The 27,049-nt window shown below is 46.6% G+C and overlaps 1 protein-coding gene across 8 annotated transcripts in view; it reads right to left on the reverse strand.

The window, feature by feature from the left end:
* The window catches only part of LOC148030353 (uncharacterized), a 347,980-nt gene that overhangs the window by 247,008 nt on the left and 73,923 nt on the right, over positions 1–27,049 (reverse strand). For 6 of the 8 annotated variants that reach the window (XR_015692181.1, XR_015692182.1, XM_087686669.1 and 3 more), the window contains 3 exons: positions 10,574–10,702; positions 10,298–10,387; positions 8,788–8,940 (listed from right to left, as the gene is read on the reverse strand). Coding sequence is in view for 6 of the 8 variants with exons in the window: in XM_087686669.1 (XP_087542795.1) it covers positions 8,788–8,940; positions 10,298–10,387; positions 10,574–10,702 (372 nt within the window). In the remaining 2 variants the exon portion in view is untranslated. Of the gene's footprint in view, positions 1–8,787; positions 8,941–10,297; positions 10,388–10,573; positions 10,706–27,049 lie in introns of all 8 variants that reach the window. The other 2 variants (XM_087686670.1, XM_087686668.1) reach the window with 2 other exon arrangements.

Raw genomic sequence — 27,049 nt, forward strand, 5'->3', positions numbered from 1 at the left:
AGTAGAAAAGACAACCTTTTTTGCATGACAAAGATGTGAGCACAAATATACTTGATGTTGTGCATATAGATGTTTGAAGGCCTACACAAAACCTATCTCTTGGTGACAAAATTCTTTGTCACATTTATTCATGATTGATTAAGGAAGCTATGGGTATATTTTATGAAGAAAAAGAGTGATGTATTTGAGCACTTCAAATCTTTGAAGGTAGTTGTTGAAACATAAACAAGCTTGAAAGTTAAGTGCTTGATATCAGATGGAGGGGGAGAGTACCTCTCTAATGAGTTTAGTGGCTTCTTGAGGTCTCATGGGATAAAGAGATAGTTTACTTGTTGCAGGTATATCCCACAACAAAATGGCGTTGCAAGTAGGGTTTTGAAACCCAAATTTCTGTAAACTCCGAGCAACAAGCTACTTTTCTTCTTTAGTGCTTGGATTAGATCAAGCTAAGTAGAGAAAGTGCTTTTTAGATGAGACATAGATAGAAGAGTACAAAGCATGTGGCTGAAATTTCAGTATGAGAGCTTATTCCAAATGAAGAGAGAGACCTCCAATATATAGGCGTGGGGCTTGGGTGCTCAAAAGTGAAAAGTAGAGACTACAAACGACAAGTGTAGGATACTTGTCTCTTCAAAATGATACATGTCCTATTTTAGATTGCATCACTTTTCTAGAGAAATAAGTTTCCAAACCTTCTATTCTAAAAATCTCTCAAATGGTTAAGAATTTGAGATAGTTCTGAAGACAAAATTGTTCCTTACAAAAATCTGGAGTCTTTTAAATTTTCATTTGAGTAATTTCCAAAAATAGTAACCTCCTAAATTTTAGGAAACGCCAAATTTAGCTTCTGGAGAGCTTCATTATATAGATTCATTAGTTCATGGTTTGTTTCTTTGATTATAAGCATCTCATTTCACTTTCTAAAATCACTCATAATTTAGACTTCTAGTCAATGTGACTATCTAAGTGTAAAATCTTAGGCGTTAGAGCTTTCTCATAAATTTGACTACTCAACTAAACTTTTAATTTCTCTTGGACATCACATCAATGATGATCCAAGTATAATTCTAGGGCGTTTTGGCCATTGACCACCCTTAAATAGAATGATGAACACTCAATCATATATTGAAACACTTAAATAATACAAATCGCCTTTCAAAGTACATGAGCATCAAATTAATTTGGAATCATTAAGCCAATATATCTTCATAACAATTGATATACAAAAGATTTGTTACAGCCAGCACAAAAGCCCTCTCTTAAGATCGAGTACGGGCATGTTCAAAGTGCCTAGATGGCCAATTCTCCTTCCATCTCTTATAGCTAAGGGATCTCAAGTCTACCTTCATCATCATGCTACATTCAACTTCATCACTTCATCATGGTTATTGGCACCCACAAAGACTGACATTAGACTCCTTCAACATCAACATCCATGGTTAAGAAGACATTCCTAGCCTTTATTTGGTATCTCCAGGTTTCAGCATTGTCTTCTTCTGCTTAACATTGATATCCCTTCCTTGTGTTACCCACCCTTTGCATTGCATGATCTTCATCTTTGTGAAAGGTACTCCGAAAACTGAACACGAGAAACATTGCCCAAATGGCACCTTCTCGCATGAGCATTCTCATTTGAATTGTGTAGCATTCTTCTATACATCTCATTGTTACGAGTTCCCATAAGAATCGTGCTCACTTCAGATCTTGGATAGATTGCAACTATTGTACATTGCCTCCATGCCTCTTCATACTTATTCACCCTTACTTCATTATCGATGCCCTTGCAGATGGCTATATGCATACTCTCTTGTTTGTGATTTGTGAGCCAACCATCCCTTTTCCTCAATGGGTACAAACACCAGGGAACAAAAAGATTCAAAGTAGTTAAATGGCCTCTCCAGGTCCTAGTTACCCACTAGGCAACCAATGTGCATCCTTTGTCTAATGATTTGGCCTCTCTCAAGTGGCTCTTTGGGCTCCTAAGAGAAGATAACCATCACATCTATAGATTTTCTTGAGCAACTCATGTATACCATTGACCAATACTCTGGCTATTTCAAGATAGGACGTCTCCAAGTAAACAAGAGTGTCTCCATGCTCAAGCGAAATAGAAGATACAATTCCAAGTATACCTATAGATGTATATCTATGTCTAGAGCTTGCTGAAAAGAAACAAAAGATACGGGCTGACAGCACAAGGAGACTGACGGCACGCGGGGGGGCACAATGGCGGTAGGTGATGATAGGTGGGGCATGATGGCGGCGGCAACAGCTCGTCGGGAGGGAACCTGTAACCATGGTTGTGTGTTGTTAGCCTGCCACTTTTAGTGTTGTCAGTTTGTCATCTCCCAGTTGTGAGCTCTTGTCAGAGTTTGACAGAGACATGGGACCTCTTGCATTTTAGTATGCATTTCTCTTGTTTTAAGCCCTTTCCCTGTGTGTGTCAGTCAGTTTACACCTCCTGCCAATGTCTATCTGCTTCCAATCTATCCAAGATGCGAAGACATTGTTTGTCGCATTTTTCCATGCACTTGGACTGCATTTATTGCAGCCCTGTGGTCATTTTCAGCAGGTCAGCCATATTTAGGGCCTCTTTATGCAGGTCGGCCAGATTTGGGGGACTTCAGCTCCTCACTTTGGCTATCATCTTTTGTAGGCTGCTCCTCCGACTTCAAGCATACTCCTCCATTTCCAATACTGCTATTGCCATTATCATTTCCAACCAGATCAGGTGCCCTCATTGACGCCTTGGGCTGCATGCAAGGACTGATCAGTCCTGTTTGTATTCATCATTTATTTCAATCACTGCAGATTTCTTTCTTCCTTGATCTTCCTACGGTCTCCTCCTCTCTGTGTTCGTGTTCCTTCTTCCGTTGCGCACTCTCACATGGTATCATCACCTAACGAGAGATCAAGGAGCTGATCATCACAGAGACCACGCCAGATTGCCAAGCGACCCCTTCCAAATCTGTGTTTGCTGCAAACACAAGCTTCTTGGGACCACACGACAACATCTAGTTGCATGTGACTCATTTTCTGCCCAAGCGACAACTAGCTCCTCTTGGTGACAGCATCTAGCTGCCCAAACGCAGGTTGCTTCGTAGACTGAAGACTACAGCGGAGGTGTGGAAGAAGCTTGTGTCTCTATACCATCAAACATTGTTTGGCCACAAGATCTCCTTGGATAAGAGGCTTAGTACAATGTTTTCTACACCAGCCTTTTGACATCGAGGACCCGAGAGGAGCTTTCATCGCTCGTGTTGGAGCATGATGAGTGTCTCAAAGAGGCGGGGACTAGTGGATCTGGCTTCACAAACGCTTTTATTGCAAGCTCAAGGGGCAAGAAGAAGAAAGGGAAACCCTAGGCTAAGCAACAAGAAGACGATGACTGAAAGGATAAGAAGAAGAGGAAGCGCCCCCCCCCCCCCAACTTCTCCCTCACCTTCTCCCCTTCCATCCTTGATGGTTTCTTCTTCTACTACTTCATCATCACATATTACTATCCCTTCCGCATCTCCTTAGGTTTCCTCTAGGGGGATTGAGATGTCAAAGGAGGGAGTCTTCTTCCTTGGGGAAGGAGGATCCACCTTTCCTTAGTGAGGGGGAGTCCCACAAACAGGTGCTTTGCAAGTACCTGAGGCTTCTCGATCTCCTTCGTAGCGGGATGAGCCTATCGCCATTCCTCGATGGTATCAACGGCTCAAGGATTACTCAATTCCCTAAGAAGCCTCTTGGTCCACGCACATCAATGAGGCTTCAGGCCCAACAAGATAGTTTACTTTGAGTGAACTATGCCATTATGTCACAAATCCTCCAAAACCATAAGCCTACTATAACTAATGAGGCTCTTGCATAGGATGTTTGGCACAATGCTATATAGGCTAAGCTCAATTCTATCCAGCAGAACCAAACTTGGGAGTTATTCCTCATCTAAAGAAGCGGAAGGTGATTTGTGTGAAGTGGATCTATAAGACCAAGTATCTTCCAGACAGGACCTTGGACAAGCATAAGCCATAGATTGTTGCCAAGGGAATCTCTCAGCTTGCACATTTGGATTATTTGAGCTATTTTGGCTTTAGCTACCCATCACTATTGGCCAATTTATGGCATGGACGTGAATTCAACCTTCCTAAATGGCACCTTGAAGGAGGAGATTTATGTTTCACAACCTCTTGTTTTTCTTTTGTAGAGGAAGAATGACCATGTTTACAAGTTGTGGAAGGCCCTCTATGGCTTGAAGCATGCTCCTAGGGCTTCGTATCAATGGATTGATCAATTCTTCTTGGACAATGGCTTCCATCATCCAATCATGACCCCAACCTTTATTACAAGGTTGCGGAGCACATGTGAGTCTTCGTCATCTTGTATGTTGATGACCTCATTATTACAAGAGGTTGGTCGAACTCGGCAAATATTGGGCCAACAGCTTGACATGACAAATCTTTGGATCCTACACTTCTTCTTTGTTGGATTGGAGATCTATCAAATGGCACATGGCATTTTTATTTCCCAACACATGTACATCTCCAAGCTTCTCTCGAAGTTTGGTATGGCCGAGTGTAAGCCTGTTTCTTACTACCTCATGAACCCAGAGTCCAAGCTTATGGCAGTAGGAGCTCCCTTTAGTGATGCCACCCATTACAGGTGCCTTGTTGGCTCTTTGATCTAGCTGATCCATACTCAACCACGGACATCTCTTTTGTGGTGGCTTTGTTAACTTTTTTCATGAAGACTCCTACACTGACTCACTGGCGAGCCACTTTGCACGTTCTGCCTTATCTACAAGGGACTTGATCCTACGAGATCATGTGTGGAGAGGAGACAACTCTTTTTGGATAGAGTGACTCCAATTGGGCAAGTGATGTGGATTCGAGACAATCCACTATAAGTTATGCCTTCTCCCTTGCATCAGGAGCTATCTCTTGGAGCAGTAAGAAGCATCCTACTGTGGCCCTTCCTCTTCAAAGTTGAGTATCGTGTCCTTTGTTCTGTAGCTATGGAGGCAGTTTGGCTCCGTTGCTTGTTGGCAAAGATTGGCTTTCCACAAACAAGACCTACGGAGCCGCGCATTGACAACCAGAGTGCCCTCACTCTAGAGAAGAACCTGGTGTTTCATGCTCGCATGAAGCACATGGAGGTTCAATACCACTATGTTCAAGAGTGGATGATGGATTCTGAGTTAGCGGTGGCCTACTGTCCTACTGAGGAAAAAGCAACAGATCTCTTCGCGAAGCCTTCGCCAAAGGCTTCTATGCTTCATCACATGAGATTGTTGGGCCTTCAAACACTCCTAGGATCTGAGAGGGAGTGTTAGTTTGCCACTTTTAGTGTTCTCAATCCGTTATCTCCCGGTTGGGAGCTCCTATCAAAGTCTAACGGATACGTGGGAGCTTTTGCATTTTAGTATGCATTTCTCCTGTTTTAGGCCCTTTCCCTATGTGTATCAATTGATTTACACCTCTTGCCAATGCTTATTTGCTTCCAAACTATCCGGGATGCCAAGACATTAGTTATCGCAGTTTTCCATGCAATCAGACTGCATTTATTGCAGTTCTATGGTCATTTTCAGCAAGCTGACTATATTTAGGGCCTCTTTATGCAAGTCAGCAAGATTTGAGGGACTTCAGTTATTTATAGCTGGCCCCTCCTCACTTTGGCCATCATCTTTTGCAGGCTGCTCCTCCAACTTCAAGCATACTCCTCTGTCTCCAATGCTGCTGCTGCCATCATAATTTCCAGCCAGATCTCGTGCCCTCACTGATGCCTCAGGCTGCATGCAGGGACTGATCGGTCCTTCTGTTTGTATTCAGCATTTATTTCAGTCAGTGCTGATTTCTTTCTTCCTTCATCTTTCTGCTATCTCCTTCTCTTAGTGTTTGTGTTCCTTCTTCCCTTGCGCACTCTCACAATGTGAACAACCAATCTGGTGGGCTATTATACCAAACCATTTGAGGTGCAATGTGGAAAAAAGTACCAGGGTCCCAAGTCCGCAAGAAGGCCTCAGTCCTCCTCCTCAACCTCTTAGGGTTACCCTACATAATCTCCCACCCCCACTCCAAAGAGTATGGATGATCTCTGTCCAAATCCTAGAAAGATTCTCCCTTGTGGATATATCCAAAAGTTCTATAGTAGGATTGCACCTCACAATCCAAATGTACTACATTATGATACTAAAAATTAGCTCCCATTTGTGATAGTGTCCCTAGGGTCATTGTGCTTGGGAGTAAACTAGACTGGGGATCCTACTCAAATGCTCACCGATGATGAGGAGAGAAAGGATCCCCTAAACATACTCATAGCCATATGCTAGGCCTCTATCTATGACCCAAGCTACAATCCCTCATGTGGCCACTATGGTCACTATTGTGCCATACAATATCATCCTGAGGGCTCTTCCTTGTACACCCTAAGATTTGGGGTAACCCCATAGGCAATGTCTCTACATCTCCTCTAGCTCACTACATCTCACACATGCCACCGGGTCCCTAGTGTATCCAAGCCAAGTACCAACCACTAATCTTTTGTGAGCTAATAGCCATGGGAAGAGGGCTATCTTCCTAGGCCTATAGCTATCATGTAGCCTCCTCCAAAAATCAAATAAAAACTGGTCTGAGATGCCCTCTCTATGCCAATAGGATATAGCTACTAGTTGTGCTCTGATCGTACTCATTTGAATCCTCCTCCCCGGCCCACTATTGTAGCCAAAGGCCTTGTCGAATAGAATCCCTCCATGCCCTCTCCTAGATCCCGATATGTCTCTAGAGAGAGGCCTCCCCTAATAAGCCCAGTATCTCCATCCATCTAACAAGCAAGTGGTTGGATTTGGGTCAATTTGCCACTTCCTTTCACAACATGTCACTACTCCAATCCTCTCCAGAGCATCCCGTAAGTTTTCTCAGGTCAAAGTCACCTTGCTAGAGCTGAACATCCTCCTCAAATATGGAAGTGAATGTCCTATTTCTACTACTCACAGTGACTACTAGAACAATGTCCCCTCTAGAGAAGAGTCCAACCTGGCTCTATTGTATTTATCTGTAGTCCGGTGGAACTCCTTCTATCAAGGCCTCAATCCTAGGTTCGGCTCCCTGAAGCCCTATAGTTGCCTCTAAATCTCATGCAATAGCTCCTAAAATACAAACCAATCTCCCACTGTAGTGACCTTTAAAGAGAACCTCCCACACATACGTAATCCCTCTATCTAAGAGTATGGCCCAACTCTAATCTCAAATAGTGATCAAAGAGAAGAGGCTGCCTCCTCTTCTCTTTCATTGTAGTTGGTGTAGAAGCTAATGAAGACTCAATGATATAGATCTCTATGCTCTAACAATAGCAGCTGTGAATCTGACCCCAAAGCTCTTTCCTAAGTCTCTAGCCCTAATCTCCTGAAAAGTCTAGAGAATACTAGGCTGCCATGGTGGTGTGATAGACTAAAGTCTCCCTATCCAAAGTTTTTTCATAGGCTCCTCACTCTGAATAGGACCCCTAATAATAAGCTCACCCAATAAGGCTTTGTTTTGGCTATCTAGATCTATGATCCCCAATCCTCCTCTAGATCTAGGTTGTATGATGACATCCCAAGCCACCTTCACTCTAGCCAAGCTCCCATCCCCTCCTGACCAAATAAAGTTCCTAATAAGGTGCTTCACTTATCCAACGCCATGACATAGAGAATGCCCAATATGAAGTGATGTATCACATGGTCACAAGAACTTGGTTGAGGACCACCGCTCTCAGTGCTAGTGAGAGCCTCGCCGAGCTCCAATAAAGGTCCTCTAATCTCATGCTCAACAAAAGAGGTGCCAATTGCTACTTTGAGGTAATGTCAATCCCTACATTGCATCCAAGATATCTGACCACAATTCCACAAGGAAGCAAGGTGAAATCCTGATGTAGTTGCCCCTCCAACTGTCTGGTGTCATACACCCAAAATCCATAGAGCTTGTACCAATTAATTAAGGCACCTATTACTCTGCAAAATATCTCCATGGTCGCTACAAAGGCCCAAAAGTTACACTCATCCTTGTCTGGATAGATTCTTGTAACATCAATAAACTCCACATCAAGAAGCTCTTCAAACTCAAGGATGGGTAACCTGATGTCTCTAACACCTGTGGATCTCTCTCTCAAGGAAGCAGCTCATGGCCTCTACTACCAATAAAAACAAAAAGAGGGTTAATGGATTGCCCTATCTCACTAATCTCTAAAGCTGAATCTGTCTCCTTTGGCCCCACCAGTCATTGCTTGGCCATGTGCTAAGGAATAAAGAGCCGCTATCCCCTAGCACATTGTGCCCTCCAAAAACTCCCAATCCACGTGGTTGTATACCTTCTCAAAGTCAAACAAGATACCAGTTCCTGGATCAAGCAAGAACAGTGGACTCCCAAAAGGTGAAAATGTTGTCCAAGATGTTGTGCTCTCAAAAAAAACTTGTCTAGGTGGGGTGAATAATGATTAGGACTTTGTGATCTTATGGGAAGTTCCATGGTCACAAAAATCCTTCTTTGGAACCTGATAACAAAACCTTCAACCTCAAAGATTGCAAGTACATTTTGCAGGGGGTTTTTTGCAGAGCTATAATGAAAACAGCGCTAGATTCTGAAATTATAGAGCTTTCCCCTCCACTATCTCTAGTTTGGTACATTTCAATAAGTGAAATCATTTCAAGATTGGAAATTTCAATAAGTGATATCAAATTAACAAGTAGAGATAAATTTGATATGAGCATTCTCTGATACATTATTTTTAGACCTAAGATTCAAGTTCAGAATCATTGATAAAGTCACTTGCCGTCAAAAATGTTATTTGTAGCATGGAGATGCTTCCATCATTTGTGCCAAGAGCAATATAGTTTTTCTTTGGACGGGATCGGACTGTCCAAACACAATCTGTTGTCTCACATAAAGTTGTGAGTTTAGCACCATCCTTGGTGCAGAATATTACCTGAATTGAGGATCAAATTTGAGATTGAATATGACTTAATGGCATGCCAGTTTCAAGACAACAGAGAAAAAAAAGTTATTCCACTAAACAAGAGCGCTTTTTAAAAGTTGTAAAAACAAAGGACACGGTTGCCAAAGTATTAAAACACACTGTGTAGACATTACCAGATGGACTGAATCGAGCATTTAACTTTTCAGGCATATCTGGAAGGAAGGAACACAAGTTGCAGACTTCTTACAATTATACAATATTTTGGGACAATCAACAGAGTTGAGCAGATAGAAGTAATGGCTGAGTTTTGACATTAAAAATATTGATGTCAATTTGCATAACAGAGCCCAAACAAAAGGAAAAGGGAGATGAGCCACACCCAAATAGCCTTGCTTTCTCTCAAAAGTAGCTGGCATGGCACAAGTTCAGAACTCTGCAAAATAATTAGGAGTGAAACCCTATTGTAATCTGTATAGTGCCACATAGCAACCTTGAATCAAGGAACTCTTTTGAAGATTACTAAAAGAAAGAGTGTCGGTTTTACAAAAGTAAGCACATCTACATGTGCTTCTATAGCTCAGCCTCGCCAACCATCACCGGCTAGCTGTGCATTACATAGCAGTAGCAGTAAGAGCTCAATATCAAGGCAAGTTGTTAAACAACAATCACCAGACCAACTGCTTCCCTCAGCAGCCCGAGATTCTTAACCACTCTTAATGACATCAGCCCCAATACATTGCCAGCAAGAAGATCAGGTTGGAAGATCAGTGGCCTACATAAGAGTCAGTGTCACCTAGTTTATCTAGGTCACAGGAACAAAACTGAGACGTGGCAGGCAGTCAAGACCATTACTACGACAGCATATTCCAGTGAAACCTCATCTGTGTGAATGTCAAATGAATTGTCACTCTTCCTTCTACCAGTTTATTAGAGAAAAAAGGAAGCAATGATTGTCTCTTTTGTAGCTTGTAAATGTTCTTGATTATTGATTATTGATTATTGATTATTGATACAAAAATTATTGATCATTCTAGTCAAACATTCCCCTGTAACATGTATAACCACAACAGGAGGTGGCAGGAAGCAGACCATTCCCATATTAAAAGAATATCCCATTGAAACCTTGTCTGTGTTAGTGATTTTTTTAATCTTGCTTCTACCAATTTATTAGGCAAAAAGAAGAGAACTGTTGTGTTTTCTGCAGCTTGTAAAGGTACTTGGTTAAGAATAATGTTACATGAAAACTTCTTGACACTTATTCTAGTCAAACATACACTGTAGCAAATATAAGCATCACATATCAAATGTGGTACAGATTTCACCGCTTTGAAGATAGCATTAAGTCCAATCAGGCAATTCAAATTACCTGTTTACTTGAACCTCCTATGCACAAAAATTTCTCCTCATGATAGTCAATCGAACAAGGATCAAATCCTAAGAGCTTATCACTGCCGATCTGACATAAAATAACATGTGAAATAAGAGGTCTTGTCTGCTCTGCAGGGCTAGTCACAAAAATATCATATCTATTGCAATCACTAAAATGCATGCCTTTTCTAACTCATATTTAAACCATTTATCATTTCTAAAGCCTTCAAAGGATTCATCTCAACACATGGTACTCCAAAGAAAATTTGCAAACCTGCTTCCCTGCCAAATTGTAGAAGGAAAGAGTTCCATTCCAACAGCCAACCACCAATGTGTCAGATGTTTTGTTTGGTGTTACATTCCATTGCAATGTCCAGACAGGGGCATTCCGCTCAATTCTCATCTACTTAGATCCCCACCATCAACGGTGAAACAATAGAGCATCAATAATAAAATCCAAACTAGAAAAAAAATAATAAAAGCGGTTCATACTTCTCAATTGACTGAAAAATGCAAACTTGCAAAACATAGACTGAGTGACTCCATTTTCATATAATTAAGGTGTCCTTAGAAGGTTACTAATACTTTCCTTCAAGAAAATGCCACAACAATTTCCCATGATCTGGTAGTGATGACCACCCACCACACTAACATCAAAGAGAAGCTGAGGTAACCACTTTTCTTCACCATTCACTTAAGATTAGGATCTAGCCACATGTTGCACAAAGGAGTCAACTTTCTTGGAGGTCGACCACATGGTTTTACAACAATAGGTGAATGGTTTAACACTAGTACAAAGGGCCTAGGGCCATTGTTGAGCTAAAATATCATTAGCTTTCATTAAACAAACTCAAAACTCAACTTAATGAATTTTAACCATTTCTTTTAAAGCGGGAGCAATTCGAGACGGTTTCAATGTCCACATGTAAACCCTGATTTGGGAGGCCCCAAACTTTCTATAAATAGACAGCCTGCCCTCCCACTCAAGCTAATCTCGTTTTTGTAGGTTTCATGTGCTAGAGCTTTATTGCCCACACCCCCCCCTTCATAGAGGACATCTTAGTTGAAGCTGCCCGACATTTTCTACACCCATCTGGCGTCTATTTTCAGCCTCCTCTGCACAATTTCCCCCCCTAATGTTGTCGCCTACTCTCCTAATGTTGCCTTTCATCCTAGCGGCCTATCTACACTGCGTTACTACTCCAAAGTCCTCTCCAACTGTTGGCAATATCCTAAACAAGCTGCGTTTGGCATTTATCACATCTTGCTGCATTTAACTCTTCCTAGTGCTCTCCTACCTATCACCATCTCTTGGAGGCTGCGTTTGCAATTTTTCTCTCTCCTCTTCCTATCTAACACTGATCCAGCATCCACTATAACAAACCTTTTGTATATCAATTGTTACCAAGACATATTGCCTCAATGATTTCAAATTAATTTGATGCTCATGTACTTTGAAAGGCAATTTGTATTATTTAAATATTTCAAAATATGATTGAATGTTCATCTTTCTATCTAAGGGTGGCCAATGGCTAGAATGCCCTATAATTATACTTGGGTCATCATTGACGAGACATCCAAGAGAAATTAAAGGTTTAGTCGAGCAGTTGAATTGACCAGAAAGCTCATATGACTAAGACTTTTACACTCTGATAGTCACATTGACTAGAAATTTATATAATGAGTGGTTTCAAAAAGTGAAAAAAGATGCTCATGATCGAAGAAACAAACCATGAACCGGTGAATCTATATAATGAAGCTCTCAGGGAGCTAAATTTGGCTGCTATTTTTTGGAAGTTGCCCAAATGGAAACTCTGTTCACATCAAAGGCTCTAGAATTTCACAAGGAACAATTTTTCTTCAACAACTATCTCAAATTCTTAACCATTTGAGAGATTTTTAGAGTAGAAGGTTTGGAAGCTTCTTTCTCTAGAAAAGTGACATGTGGCATCTAGAAGAGGACATGTGTCATTTTGAAGAGACAAGTGTCTCTACACTTGTCATTTTCAACAAACACTTGTCATTTGTAGCCTCTAATTTTCACTTTTGAGCACCCAAGCCCCACACCTATGTATAAGAGGTCTCTCTCTTCATTTGAAACAAGCTCTCATGCTGAAATCTCAATCGCATGCTTTGTATTCTCCTATCTATCTCTCATCTAAGAAACGCTTTCTACTTAGCTTGATCAACCACTAAAGAAGGAAATCAACTTGCTGCCCCAGAGTTTGCAGAAATTAGGGTTTCAAAACCCTAATTTTCAGAATTGCAGCAAATCAGCCCTTTCGCATATGGTTCAGACACTTGGTGCCCGTGGTTTTGTTTCAATAAATTCCTGAAAAGGGGGAGGGGCCGATTCCCCTCTCAACGTCGGGTCAACTCTCTTCTCTCTCTCTCTCTCTCTCTCTCTCTCTTTTCGTAAAAGGTAATTGTATTAATTACGAAAAAAGGTACAAGTTTACATGATTACAAGATACACGATGGCTGTACGCCAGCGTGTCAACTGTCAGTACAAAACCCGTACAGAGATACAGAAGTCATGGCAAAGACACAGTGGAAATTGCCATATGCAAGGGAAGTAAGTCTTCTCGAGGGAGCAAGTCAAAGTGCCGAATGAGATCTATCTGCCAACGCAAAAGGCCTTTAAGCCTGGCAATGTGTCACGGAACATTAGATGCCGAATCTAAAAGAAAGGCTGGCTCTCTCTTTTTTTTTTCGTAAAAGATAATTGAATTAAATACGAAAAAAAGATACAAGTTTACATGGTTACAAGATATACGATGGCTCTAAGCCATCGCCTGTAATCTCTCTCTCTCTCTCTCTCTCTCTCTCTCTCTCTCTCTCTCTCTCTCTCTCTCTCTCTCTCTCTCTCTTTTTTCGTAAAAGGTAATTGTATTAATTACGAAAAAAGTACAAGATTACATGATGACATGATTACAAGAGACACGAGGGCCCTAGCCCAACGTGTGGGAAATCCGCGTACTAATGTACTACAAAGGTTACACCAATCATGGCAACGACCCACAGGCTATTGCCATATGCCAGGGATGCAAATCCTCCAGAGGAAGCAAGTCGGAATGTCGAATGAGATCTAGCTGCCAATGCAAAAGCCCTTTAAGCCTGGCAATATGTCTCGGTACATTAGAGGCCGAATCAAAAAGAAAAGCATTGCGCGTGGTCCAAATGTGCCAACATCCCCAATATCTGAAAAAGGGAAATAAAATCTTCATATGTAATTGTGGCGGCGTGGGGTACTTTGGGCGCACAAAAACCCAATCGAAAGGAGTCAGTGAGGACCCCACCACCGCTTGCCAGATTTGCGACAAGAGAAACCAGATATTCTTGGCGAGCAGGCAAGAAAGAAAACGATGTCTGGCCGATTCCACGGTAGTGGTACAGAAGAAACAGTTGCCATTCGAGATTCGACGCTTGGAAAGGGCCGAGGCAAGAGGAAGACCACCAATCATTACCCGCCAAAGGAAGACCTTACATTTGAAAGGTGCCTTATTCAGCCAGCCTTCCATCAAGGTTGCCTGCCACCATGTCCGCGATTTCCGCAGTCCCCAAACAGTATTAGCTTTCACACCCCGCCAGTGGTGATCTCGAATGAGAAGATGATACACCTGATTGGTAGAGGCCTTTTCCAGACTCAACCTGCCTGCAAGGTCCCAGTCCTGCCAAGGACGATCCACAGCCAGGGCAGGAAAGGCTTGCCGATCGTGAAGCTCCAATAAAAGCTTCTCCCATAGACCACGGTATCCGCGCGGGATCCTGAAAAGTCTCCGAGCAGTCCGAAACGATGCGAGGACATTGCGAGTGGCAAGGGTAGCATCCGCAATCGACGTCACACCTAAACGGGCCATGCGGTTAAATCTTGGTCTGAGCTGATGTTTGTCTTCCCACGAGAGTAATCTGGAAACTGCCAGCAATTCCAGCTGAAAGGAGTTAGACTGCACACGGTCCCCTACTGGATGCCAACGGGCCTTTTGGAGCACCACTTTCCAAGAGCCGACCAAGTGCAATAACAAAGAGGAAGAGGGACTGGAACAGCGAGAGTCAGAATTAAGGACATGCCACCAGGAGGCCCGAAGCCGTGTGTTACCATGTCATAGCCCGCTGTCCTCAAGAAAATAACGGGCTATGATGGTCCACGGGTGATGATCCACACACATGGCACGAAAAAGAGACCAACGAAGAGCCACCATATGAGTTTCTGCATCCAAAATAGCACCGCCACCCATGCATTTAGGGGTACATGTATGCGGCCATGAAATCCATGAAATGCCTGACTGCAGGGAGTCCTTCTTCCATAGCATGAAACGAACAGGATGAGTAAGAGCCTTCAAAGTAGTAGGCGTCCATGGCAGCAATGGCAGGAAATACGTTAGCATGGGTAGCATAATGGTCTGAGCCACTTTGAGGCGCACATGGAATGGCCACGCTTGCAACTTCCAATACATAAACTTTGTTGCCAGTTTTTGTGAAATCCACTCCAGGAGGTCCTTTGGCCGTACATCCACTCCCAACGGGTAGCCAAGATGCCTGACAATGCATCCACGGGAAACCACCTGACCCTGCCAGCCTAATGACTGTAAATCAGGCTCCGTGCAACTGAGAATGGCCGACTTAAAGGCATTGATGCGAAGACCCGAGGCCTGACCAAAGAGTGTCCAAACATCTAATGCCTTTCGAATGTTGTCCCTGTCTGCCCGCAAAATCATAAAAGTATCATCAGCCAGAGATTGGCAAATGAAGTGCTGCCCCAAAGGAAGAGACAATCCGGCCAGCTGAGCCGAAGCCGCCATTGAGGATAACATTGAAAGGACCGGGTGAGTTGCCAAGGCAAAGAAGAGAGGACTGAAAGGGCAACCCTGTCGAACCGAGCGAGCAAGGACAAATGGCTCTGTAACCCCACCATTGAGCATAACTCTTGAAGAAGCCGCAGCACTAATGGTGTAGATCAAGTGGGACATCCGTGTACCAAAGCCCATAGCAGACATGAGATCTGCAATGAAAGACCAGTCCACATAGTCAAAGGCCTTTTCCAAGTCCAGTTGAATCAAGACCACTTCCTGACTGGAATGCCGCGCATAGTCAATAGCCATTTGCACATTCAAGATATTATGGAGAATGTTGCGACCCTTGATGAAACCATATTGGAGGGGATGCACAATAGCTGGAAGATGCTTGTGAAGCCGATTCGCCAGCACTTTGGAGAAGATTTTGTACATCGAGCTCATCAAAGAAATTGGTCTCCAGTGTTGCAGCTTTGACGGCGAAGGGACCTTGGGAATCAGTTTGATAACGCCTTCTTTCCATGAGGAAGGCATGACCCCTGTTTCCCAAACCTGCTGACACATGACCGCCAATGGCTTCACCAACTGCGCGGCCGAGTGCTCAAAGAATTCATTAGTGATACCATCCCAACCAGGACTTTTATCCTTAGGCAGATGCAACAAAACATCCATAACCTCCTCCTCGCAAATATCCGCCTCCAAAGTGGCTTGCATGTCAAGTGGAACCTGCTGACAGACCAGATGATAGAAGGCCGAGCGGGCATGCGTAACCTGGCCAGAAGACGAGGGAGAAGAGCCAAGAAGTTCCATAAAATAATTCCTGCACATGGTGACAATGGTCTGCGGATCAGTGACCATGCGACCGTCCGAATCCTGGAGCCTGGTCATATTTTCGCGAGCCGGAGAAGCATGCAAGGCGCGAAAGAACTTATGAGACTGGCAGGCACTAGCTTGCAATGTGTCAGTCAAGTTATGCAGCTTGGCCTGCTGATAAGATTTCAACTGAAAAACTTGAATAAGATGGGCCAAACGCCTTTCCAGTGACAGCAGAAAATCATCATCTGGGGAATCCACGAGCAAGGAACGGACCAAAGCCAGTAAGTCCTGTGCTGCCTGTCGACGTCGCCGACAAAGAGAGGCATGATGAATCCCATACTACCGAGCAACCCGCTGCACATTAGAAAGCAGGCGTGCAAATGCTGCCAGGCCGGCAGAGGCGAAGTCCAATAAGAATCTCTCAATCAATTGCTGCATATAGCCCTGAAAAATTGGATGCGTCAAATAAGAGGAGTTGAAACGTAAAGGGAGCCTATCCAGCAACAGCGTAAAAGGTGCAATAGAGTGTGCCCACATCTCAAACTGGAGGGGGAAATGGTCCGACAACGCATATTGCTGCAAGACCTTCATTTCCAGCATTTCGGGAAGAAAATCATCCCCCTGCATGATATACATTCGGTCCAACCGCGACCAAGTAGTGGCATATTGTGCGGAATGAAAAGTAAAGCCTGAAAAAGAAGGGTGAAGCCACGACCAAAGATCTTGTTTAAGCACGCGCAAAGCAAAGGAATTCCACACCCGGCTTTCCGGCGTATCCATTACCGAATGCCCCGAAGTGGACTGAGAAGAGTCAACACACATATTGAAATCTCCCATCAAAAATCCCCTTCGGCCAAGTGACATGGAGTCCTGCAAAGTCGACCAAAGATCCCGTCGGGAGGCAGGATCGTTTGGAGCATAGAGGCCCAGCAACCATAAAATTTCTCCTTCAAATAAGACTTCGATTACCAGAAAGCGGCCCTACACATCATTTTTGACAAGAACAGGCTGGTATTTTTCATGGACAATCATCAGCACGCCCGAATAGTGCGTAGCATGTGTCCCTGCATAAAACAGACGGAATCCATGACAATCCACAATTTTGCCTACTTCAGCGTGACTTTTGTGCTCAACTGCACACAATACATCCCACTTATTCTCATGCAAGACAGTCCACATGGCATGTTGCTTATGGCGAGAGCAAATGCCTCGCACATTCCAGGTGGCTATCTTCATATATCTTTCAAAAAAGGGAGTCAGGAACGAGGCGGTTGTTGCCTCGATTTCACCTTTTCCGCGAGAGCATCTAGGACACCCTCATCTAGAAAATTAGCCAATACTGCATACGAATTCTGGCGACCTGCTTTAGAGGTAGAAGGAAAATCCACTGCCTTGGAAGCAGGGCGGGGATAGCGCCGATCCCAAGGTGTAATCACATTACCTTTTGTATCAAACGCCAGCTTAGAAGGTGGGCCCTTGGGGCCGTCTGTATAGGCTTTCCTTGTAGATTGATTACGAGGGGCAGACGGGGCGATAGTACGCGCAGCCGGCTGTGAGGTGAACATTTCTCTCCTGCGCATATACGTGCGCACGGAGTCCTGTGAAGTAGTAGGCCCAGGATCGGCCATGCCTGCATCCAACTTTTTACCTTTTTTTGGACGGGCCTCAATCCAATCAGTGCTGCAAGAGTCCAAACCCAGGACCTGTTGCTTGCCTTTATCCACAACATTTGGCGGCTGAAGGGCCTCCTGTGTCGGGGCATCAAGGACCATGTCATCCTTCGGCAGCACAGCCTGTGCATCCTCGGAAGACGGTTGCCGTTCAGGGCATTCGGCCATGAAATGCCCCAATTTACCACATGAAAAGCAGTGGCCTGCAAAATTGCCCCACTTCAAGCGAAAATGCAAGGGATGCATGCCACAACAATTGAGGCGAAGCCACGCAGGCCTTTTCCTGGCTGTGTCCCATAACATGCATAGACGGTTGCGATTCATAGCCCTGAGGCTTGGGGGCACCAGCACTGTGCCCACAACGGCCATCGCATCCTTCAACAATGGCCAATAAACTGCCGGACAATTTTCCACTTCCACCCATACCGGGCATTCGCGTTGAAGCAGACGCTGGAAATCGGCCATCGGGCGCCATGGTACAACATGGACCAAGCGGCGATCAAAGAATAATGGCAGCTTGGACAGGAGTTCAGCGCGATGGGTTTCTGATTTCAACAGTACCTCATAAAAGCCGCGAGGTCCAAGGAAGATCTCCTCAACATATTCCCCTTGCAATAGATGATGCATCCACTGGCGAATATGTGAAAGCACGGGGATTCTGCCAGTGAAGAAAAGTATGACTGCACGGACATAAAAGACTGAGAAGGACCGCAAGACTGATTTCGGGTCCACCGTGGCTTCCAGCACATCATCAGTTCCCGCATCCGAAAAAGTTTCATTGTTGTGCTGGACATAGTCGCCAAGCAGAGTATTGGCGAAGTCCAGCAAATGCTCCCAATCTATCTCCTGCGAATCCACAGGATCAGAGGCAACCTGCGCATAGGAACGGTCCTGAGGACCCATTGGCTCGTCAGGAGTATGCTTGGAACGTTTGCCCGCAGGCGGCAATTCAGAGCCCGGAGGCATCTCCTCCGTGCAGGGCACCATATCCTCCGGCTCCTCGGTATCAGAATCAGGGCCAAGGGCTGCCACCGTCCGGTCGAGAAAATCCATATCCAGGCCAGCCATACTGCTGTCTTCTGGCGTTGCCCGCTCTCTCTCTCTCTCTCTCTCTCTCTCTCTCTCTCTCTCTCTCTCTCTCTCGCGCGCGCGCAGAATAGAGACGGAAGGTCGCACGCAGGGAGGCAGCACGGGTCGAGAGGACAGACAACGGCAGGGTAGAACGACCTGTGCACGAGGCTAAGGGGAGACGTCAGGCAAGACGCACAGCAGTGAGGCACGCTCGCACAGTCGGGTTCCGATCTGGGCAGACTGCGAATGGCCAAGGCAGAAGGCGGGAAGGCAGGAAACGAAGCAGGAACGAGGCAGAACGTGCAGGTACGGGCGTCCGCAGCGACTTGCAACCAGCCACAGGTAGGCGCCCGCGAGCAGGTCGACGTCCGGCAGCAGGAGGCGAGAACGCGGCGGCTCAGGTCGACGTCCGGCAACAGGAGTCGAGAACGCGGCGACTGAGGTCAACGTCCGGCAGCAGGAGGCGATAACGCGGCGGCTCACGTCGACGTCCGCGGTAGGAAGCAGCAACGTCGGCGGCTCAAGAACCGGGAGTCCACAGGTAGGTCACGGACAGGGCACGACGGTCCTCCATCGCGATATACTCTCTCTCTCTCTCTCTCTCTTTTTTTTTCATAAAAGGTAATTGTATTAATTACGAAAAAAAGTACCAGATTACATGATTACACGAGTACAAGAGACGCGGGGGCCGTAGGCCAACGTGTGGGAAATCCCCGACCTAGTATACTAAAAAGGTTACACCAATCATGGCAAGGACCCAGAGGCAATTGCCTAATGCCAGGAATGCAACTCCTCCCGAGGGAGCAAGTCAGAGTGCCTGATGAGATCTAGCTGCCAATGCAAGAGCCCTTTAAGCCTTGCAATATGTCGCGGTACATTAGAGGCCGAATCAAAGAGAAAAGCATTTCGGGTGGTCCAAATGTGCCAGCATCCCCAGTATCTGAAAAAGTGAAATAAGATCTTCATATGTAACGGTGGCGGTGTGGGATACTTTGGGCGCACAAAAACCCAATCGAAAGGAGTCAGTGAGGACCCCACCACTGCGCGCCAGATTTGCGACAAGAGAGACCAGATATTCTTGGCGAGCGGGCAAGAAAGAAAACGATGTCGGGCCGATTCCGCCGTAGTGGTGCAGAAGAAACAATTGCCATTCGAGATTCGACGCTTGGAAAGGGCCGAGGCAAGAGGAAGACCACCAATCATTACCCGCCACAGAAAGACCTTGCATTTGAAAGGTGCCCTATTCTGCCATCCCTCCATCAGCGTTGTCTGCCACCATGACAGTGATTTCCGCAGGCCCCAAACAGTATTAGCTTTCACACCCAGCCATTGGTGATCTTTAATGAGAAGAAGATACACCTGATTAGTAGAGGCCTTTTCCAGACTCAACCGGCCTGCAAGGTCCCTGTCCTGCCAAGGCGATCCATAGCCAAGGCAGGAAAGGGTTGCCTACCCTGAAGTTCCGACGAAAGCTTCCCCCATAAATCACGGTATCCGCGCGGGATCCTGAAAAGTCTCCTAGCAGTCCGAAACGATGTGAGGACATTGCGAGTAGCAAGGGTAGCATCCGCAATCAAAGTCACACCCAAACGGGCCATGCGGTTAAATCTTGGTCTGAGCTGATGTTTATCTTCCCATGAAAGTAATCTGGATACTGCCAACAATTCCAGCTGAAAAGAATTAGTCTGCAAGTGGTCCCCTACAGGATGCCAACGGGCCTTTTGAAGCACCACTTTCCAAGAGCCGACCAAGTGCAGTAACAAAGAGGAAGAGGGACTGGAAAATCGAGAGTCAGCATTAAGGACATGCCACCATGAGGCCCGAAGCCGTGTGTTACCCTGGCGGAGCCAGCTGTCCTCAAGAAAATAACGGGCTATGATGGTCCACGGGTGATGATCCACACACATGGCATGAAAAAGAGACCAACGAAGAGCCAGCATATGAGTTTCTGCATCCAAAATAGCTCCACCACCCATGCGCTTAGGGGTACATGCATGTGACCATGAAATCCAGGAAATGCCTGCCTGCAGTGAATCTTTGTTCCATAGCATGAAACGAATGGGATGAGTGAGAGCCTTCAAAGTACTGGGCGTCCATGGCAGTAATGGCAGGAAATACGTCAGCATTGGTAGCATAATTGTCTGAGCCACTTTGAGGCGGACATGGAACGGCCAGGCTTGCGATTTCCAATACATAAACTTCGCGGCCAGTTTTTGTGAAATCCACTCCAGCAGGTCCTTTGGCCGTACTCCCACCCCCAATGGGTATCCAAGATGCCTGACAATGGAGCCACGGGAAACGACCTGGCCCTGCCAGCCTAATGACTGTAAATCCGGCTCCGTGCAACTGAGAATGGCTGACTTAAAGGCATTGATGCAAAGACCAGAGGCTTGACCAAAGAGCGTCCAAACATCTAATGCCTTGCGAATGTTGTCCCTGTCCGCCTGCAAAATCATAAAGGAGTCATCAGCCAAAGATTGGCTAATGAAGTGCTGGCCCAAAGGAAGAGATAACCCTGCCAGCTGGGCAGAAGCCGCCATGGAGGATAACATTGAAAGGACCGGGTGAGTCGCCAGGGCAAAGAAGAGAGGACTCAAAGGGCAACCCTGTCTGACCGAGCGTGCAAGGACAAATGGCTCTGTAACCCCACCATTAAGCATAACTCTTGAAGAAGCCTCAGTACTAATGGCGTAGATCAATCGGGACATCCGGATACCAAAGCCCATAGCAGACATAAGATCTGCAAGGAAACACCAGTCCACACAGTCAAACGCCTTTTCCAGGTCCAATTGAATCAAGACCACTTGCTGATTGGAGTGCCGCGCATAGTCAATAGCCATTTGCACATTTAAGATATTATGCAAAATGTTGCGGCCCTTAATGAAACCATATTGGAGAGGGTGCACAATAGCTGGAAGGTGCTTGTGAAGCCTATTTGCCAGCACTTTGGAAAAGATTTTATACATCGCGCCCATCAACGAAATTGGTCTCCAGTGTTGCAGCTTTGACGGCGAAGGGACCTTGGGAATCAATTTGATAAGGCCTTCTTTCCATGAAGAAGGCATGACCCCTGTTTCCCAAACCTGCTGAAACATGACCACCAATGGCTTTACCAACTGCGTGGCCGAGTGCTCAAAAAATTCATTAGTGAGACCATCCCAACCAGGACTATTATCCTTAGGCAGGTGCAACAAGACATCCATAACCTCCTCTTCGCAAATATCCGCCTCCAAAGTGGCTTGCATATCAAATGGAACCTGCTGGTGGACCAGCTGATAGAAGACCGAGCGGGCATGCGTAACCTGGCTAGACGGCAAGGAAGAAGAACCAAAAAGATCCATAAAATAATTTCTGCACATATTGATAATGGTCTGTGGATCAGTTACCATGCGACCTTCCGAGTCCTGAAGTCGAGTCATATTTTCGCGAGCCGGAGAAGCATGCAAGGCGCGAAAGAACTTATGAGACTGGCAGGCACTATCTTGCAATGTGTCAGTCAAGTTTTGCAGCTTGGCCTGCTGATAAGATTTCAAGCTAAATACTTGAATAAGATGGGCCAAACGCCGCTCCAGGGACAGCAGAAAATCATCATCTGGGGAGTCCAGGGGCAAGGAACGGACCAAGGCCAATAAGTCCTCTGCTGCATGTCGACGTCGGCGACAAAGAGAGGCATTATGAATCCCATACTGCCGAGCAACCCGCTGCACATTAGAGAGCAGGCGTGCGAACGAAGCCAAGCCCTTAGAGGCGAAGTCCAATAAGAACCTCTCAATCAATTGCTGCATATAACCCTGAAAAATTGGATGCTTCAAATAAGAGGAGTTGAAGCGTAAAGGGAGCTTATTCAGCAACTGCATAAAAGGTGCAATAGATTGTGCCCGCATCTCAAGCTGGAGGGGGAAATGATCCGACAACGCATATTGCTGCAAGACCTTCATCTCCAGCATCTCGGGAAGAAAATCATCCCCCTGCATGATATACATTCTGTCCAATCGCGACCAGGTGGTTGCATATTGTGCGGAATGAAAAGTAAAACCTGAAACAGAAGGGTGAAGCCACGACCAAAGATCTTGCTTAAGTACCTGCAAAGCAAAGGAGTTCCACACCCGGCTTTCTGGCGTATCCATTACCGAATGCCCTGAGGTGGACTGAGAAGAGTCAACACACATTGAAATCTCCCATCAAAAACCCCCTGCGGCCAAGTGCCATGGAGCCCTGCAAAGTCGACCATAGATCCCGTCGGGATGCGGGATCATTCGGAGCATATAGTCCCAGCAACCATAAAATCTCTCCTTCAAATAAGACTTCGATTACCAGAAAGCGGCCCTGCACATCATTTTTAACAAGAACAGGCTGGTATTTCTCATGGACAATCATCAGCACGCCCGAATAGTGCTTAGCAGGTGTCCCTGCATAAAACAGACGGAATCCATGGCAATCCACAACTTTTCCTGCCTCACCGTGACTTTTGTGCTCCACTGCACACAATACATCCCACTGGTTCTCATGCAAGACAGACCACATGGTATGTTGCTTATGGCGAGAGCAAATGCCTCGCACATTCCACGTGGCAATCTTCATATATTTTCAAAAAAGGAAGTCAGGAACGAGGCGCCTGTTGCCTCGATTGCACCTTTTCCGCGAGGGCATCCAGGACACCCTCATCCAGAAAATCAGCCAATACTGCAAACGAATTCGGGCGACCTGCTTTAGAGGTAGAAGGGAAATCCACTGCCTTGGGAGTAGGGCGGGGATAACGCCTATCCCAAGGTGTAATCACATTACCTTTTGCATCAAATGCCAGCTTAGCAGGTGGGCCCTTGGGGCCCTCTGAATAGACTCTCCTTGAAGACGGATGACGGGGGGCAGACGGGGCCATAGTACGCGCAGCCTGCTGTGAGGTGACCATGTCTTTCCTGCGCGTGTACGTGCGCACGGAATCCGGGAAAGCATTAGGCCCAGGATCTGCCAGGCCTGCATCCAACTTTTTACCTTTTTTTTGTCGTGCCTCAATCCAGTCAGTGTTAGGAGAATCCAAACCCCGGACCTGCTGTTTGCCTTTATCCATGACAGTAGGTGGCTGAAGGGTCTCCTGTGTCGGGGCATCAAGCACCATGTCATCCTTGGGCTGCACAACCTGCGCCTCCTCAGAAGACGGTTGCCGTTCCGGGCATTCGGCCACAAAATGCCCTAATTTACCACATGAAAAGCAGTGTCCGGCAAAATTGCCCCATTTCAGGCGAAAATGCAAAGGATGCATGCCAGAACAATTGAGGCGAAGCCACGCAGGCCTTTTCCTGGCCGTATCCCATAGCATGCATAAACGGTTTCGGTTCATAGCCCTGAGGCTCGGGGGAACCAGCACTGTGCCCACAACCGCCATCGCGTCCTTCAACACTGGCCAGTATACCGCTGGACAATTTTCCACTTCCACCCACACCGGGCATTCTCGTTGAAGCAGACGCTAGAACTCGGCCATAGGGCGCCATGGTACCACATGGACCAAGCGGCGATCAAAGAATAGTGGCAACTTGGACAGGAGCTCAGCTCGATGCGATTCCGATTTCAACAGCACCTCATAAAAGCCGCGAGGTCCAAGGAAGATCTCCTCAACACACTCCCCTTGCAATAAATGGTGCATCCATTGGCGAATATGTGAGAGCACTGGGATCCTGCCGGTGAAAAAAAGTATAACTGCACGGTCATAAAACACCGAGAAGGACCGCAAGACTGATTTTGGGTCCACCGTGGCTTCCAGCACATCATCCACAACCGCAGCAGAGAAAGTTTCATTATTATGCTGGACATAATCGCCAAGCAGAGTATTGGCAAAGTCCAGCAGATGTTCCCAGTCAATTTCCTGCGAATCCGCAGGTTCAGAGGCAACCTGCGCATAGGAACGGTCCTGAGGACCCATTGGCTCATCTGAAGTATGCTTGGAGCATTTGCCTGCAGGCGGCAGTTCAGAACCCGGAGGCGGCTCCTCCGTGCATGGCACCATATCCTCCGGCTCCTCTGTATCGGAATCAGGGCCAAGGGCTGCCACCGTCCGGTCGAGAAAATCCATATCCAGGCCAGCCATACTGCTGTCTTCTCGCTTTCGCTCGCTCCCTCTCTCTCTTTCTCTCTCTGTGCAAGTCCCGGAGGGCTCTCTCTCTCTCTCTCTCTCTCTCTCTCTCTCTCTCTCTCTCTCTCTGTACAGGAGCAGATCAGATCTCGGAGCTGTGCAAGGTTGCAGTCACGTGCTGCCAGGTTAGGGCTCCCTTTCTCTGTCGCGGCACAGCAAGATGCGGAGGGCAGGCACCCACTGGCAGCAGACGTAGAGCAGACGGCTGACGGGACAACTAACGAAGGGGCTGTACTCGCTCGCTCTCTCGACTCCTCTCTGTCGAGCTCTGTCGAGCTCACGGGCACGCGCAAAGGTATCCAGGTGAAGACGCGTACCTGTGGACGCAGACGAGCAGAGGCCGACGGCGACTGGCGTAACGCGGGCAGACCACGGGGGCTCAGGCGACGGGGGCGCAGACGACGGGGGCTCAGACAGACGACAGGGGCCCAGGCGACGGGGGCTCAGGGGCTCAAGCGACGGGGGCACAGACGACGGGGGCTTCAGGCAGACGACGGGGGCTCAGGCGACGGGGGCTCAGGCAGCCGACGATCCATCGCGATCCCAATCAATCTCTTTTTTTTTTCGTAAAAGGTAATTATATTAATTACGAAAAAAAATACACGATTACTGGATTACAAGGTACATGGTGACAGAAAGCCATCATGTGAAGAGGTTTTCTCTTTCTCTCTCTCTCTCTTTTTTCTGATTACAAGATACACGAGGGCCCTCGGCCAACATGTGGGGAAGCCCCGGAGGAATGCACTGAAAAAGTTACACCAATCATGGCAACGACCCAGAGGCAATTGCCATATGCCAGGGATGCAAATCCTCTCGAGGGAGCAAGTCGGAGTGTCGGATGATATCCAGCTGCCAATGCAAGAGCCCTTGAAGCCTGGCAATATGTCGGGGTACATTAGAGGCCGAATCAAAGAGAAAAGCATTGCGCGTGGTCCAAATGTGCCAGCATCCCCAATATCTGAAAAAGTGAAATAAGATTTTCTCATGCAACTGTGGCGGTGCGGAATACTTCGGGCGCACAAAAACCCAATCGAAAGGAGTTAGCGAGGATCCCACCACCGCGCGCCAAATGAGCGACAAGAGTGACCAGATATTCTTGGCGAGCGGGCAAGAGAGAAAACGATGTCGGGCCGATTCCGCCGGTGTGGTACAGAAGAAACAATTGCCATTCGAGATGCGACACTTGGCAAGGGCCGAGGCCAGAGGAAGACCACCAATCATTACCCGCCAAAGAAAAACCTTGCATTTGAAAGGTGTCTTATTTTGCCAGCCCTCCATCAGCGTTTTGTGCCACCATGACAGCGATTTCCGCAGTCCCCAAACAGTGTTAGCTTTCTCTCCCAGCCATTGGTGATCTTGAACAAGAAGATGATACACCTGATTAGTGGAGGCCTTTTCCAGACTCAGGCGGCCTGCAAGATCCCAGTCCTGCCAAGGGCGATCCACCGTCAAGGCAGGAAAGGGTTGCCGACCCTGAAGCTTTGACGAAAGCTGCTCCCACAAATCACGGTATCCACGCGGGATCTTAAAGAGGCGCCGAGCAGTCCGAAATGAGACGAGGACATTACGAGTAGCAAGGGTAGCATCCGCAACTGACATCACACCTAAACGGGCCATGCGATTAAATCTTGGTCTGAGTTGATGTTTATCTTCCCATGAAAGGAGTCGCGATACTGCCAACAATTCCAGCTGAAAGGAGTTAGTCTGCAAGCGGTCCCCCACTGGGTGCCAGCGGGCCTTTTGGAGCACCACTTTCCAAGAGCCGACCAAGTGCAGTAACAAAGAGGACGAGGGACTGGAAACACGAGAGTCAGCATTAAGGACATGCCACCAGGAGGCCCGAAGCCGTGTGTTGCCATGGCGGAGCCCGCTGTCCTCAAGAAAATAACGGGCTATGATGGACCAAGGGTGGTGATCCACACACATGGCACGAAAAAGGGACCAACGGAGAGCTAACATATGAGTGTGTGCATCCAAAATCGCTTCGCCACCCATGCGCTTAGGGGTACATGCGTGTGACCAAGAAATCCAGGAAATGCCGGCCTGCAGTGAGTCCTTCTTCCATAGCATGAAACGGATGGGATGAGTGAGGGCCTTCAAAGTAGTAGGAGTCCATGGCAACAATGGCAGGAAATACGTTAGCATTGGAAGCATGATTGTCTGGGCCACTTTGAGGCGGACATGGAATGGCCACGCTTGCGACTTCCAATACATAAACTTTGCTGCCAATTTTTGTGAAATCCACTCCAGCAGTGCTTTTGGCCGTACATCCA

Source organism: Lygodium microphyllum, chromosome 10 (genome assembly GCF_053477565.2).
Source record: "Lygodium microphyllum isolate KBCC chromosome 10, Lygodium_microphyllum_v1.1.10, whole genome shotgun sequence".
NCBI lineage: Eukaryota > Viridiplantae > Streptophyta > Polypodiopsida > Schizaeales > Lygodiaceae > Lygodium > Lygodium microphyllum.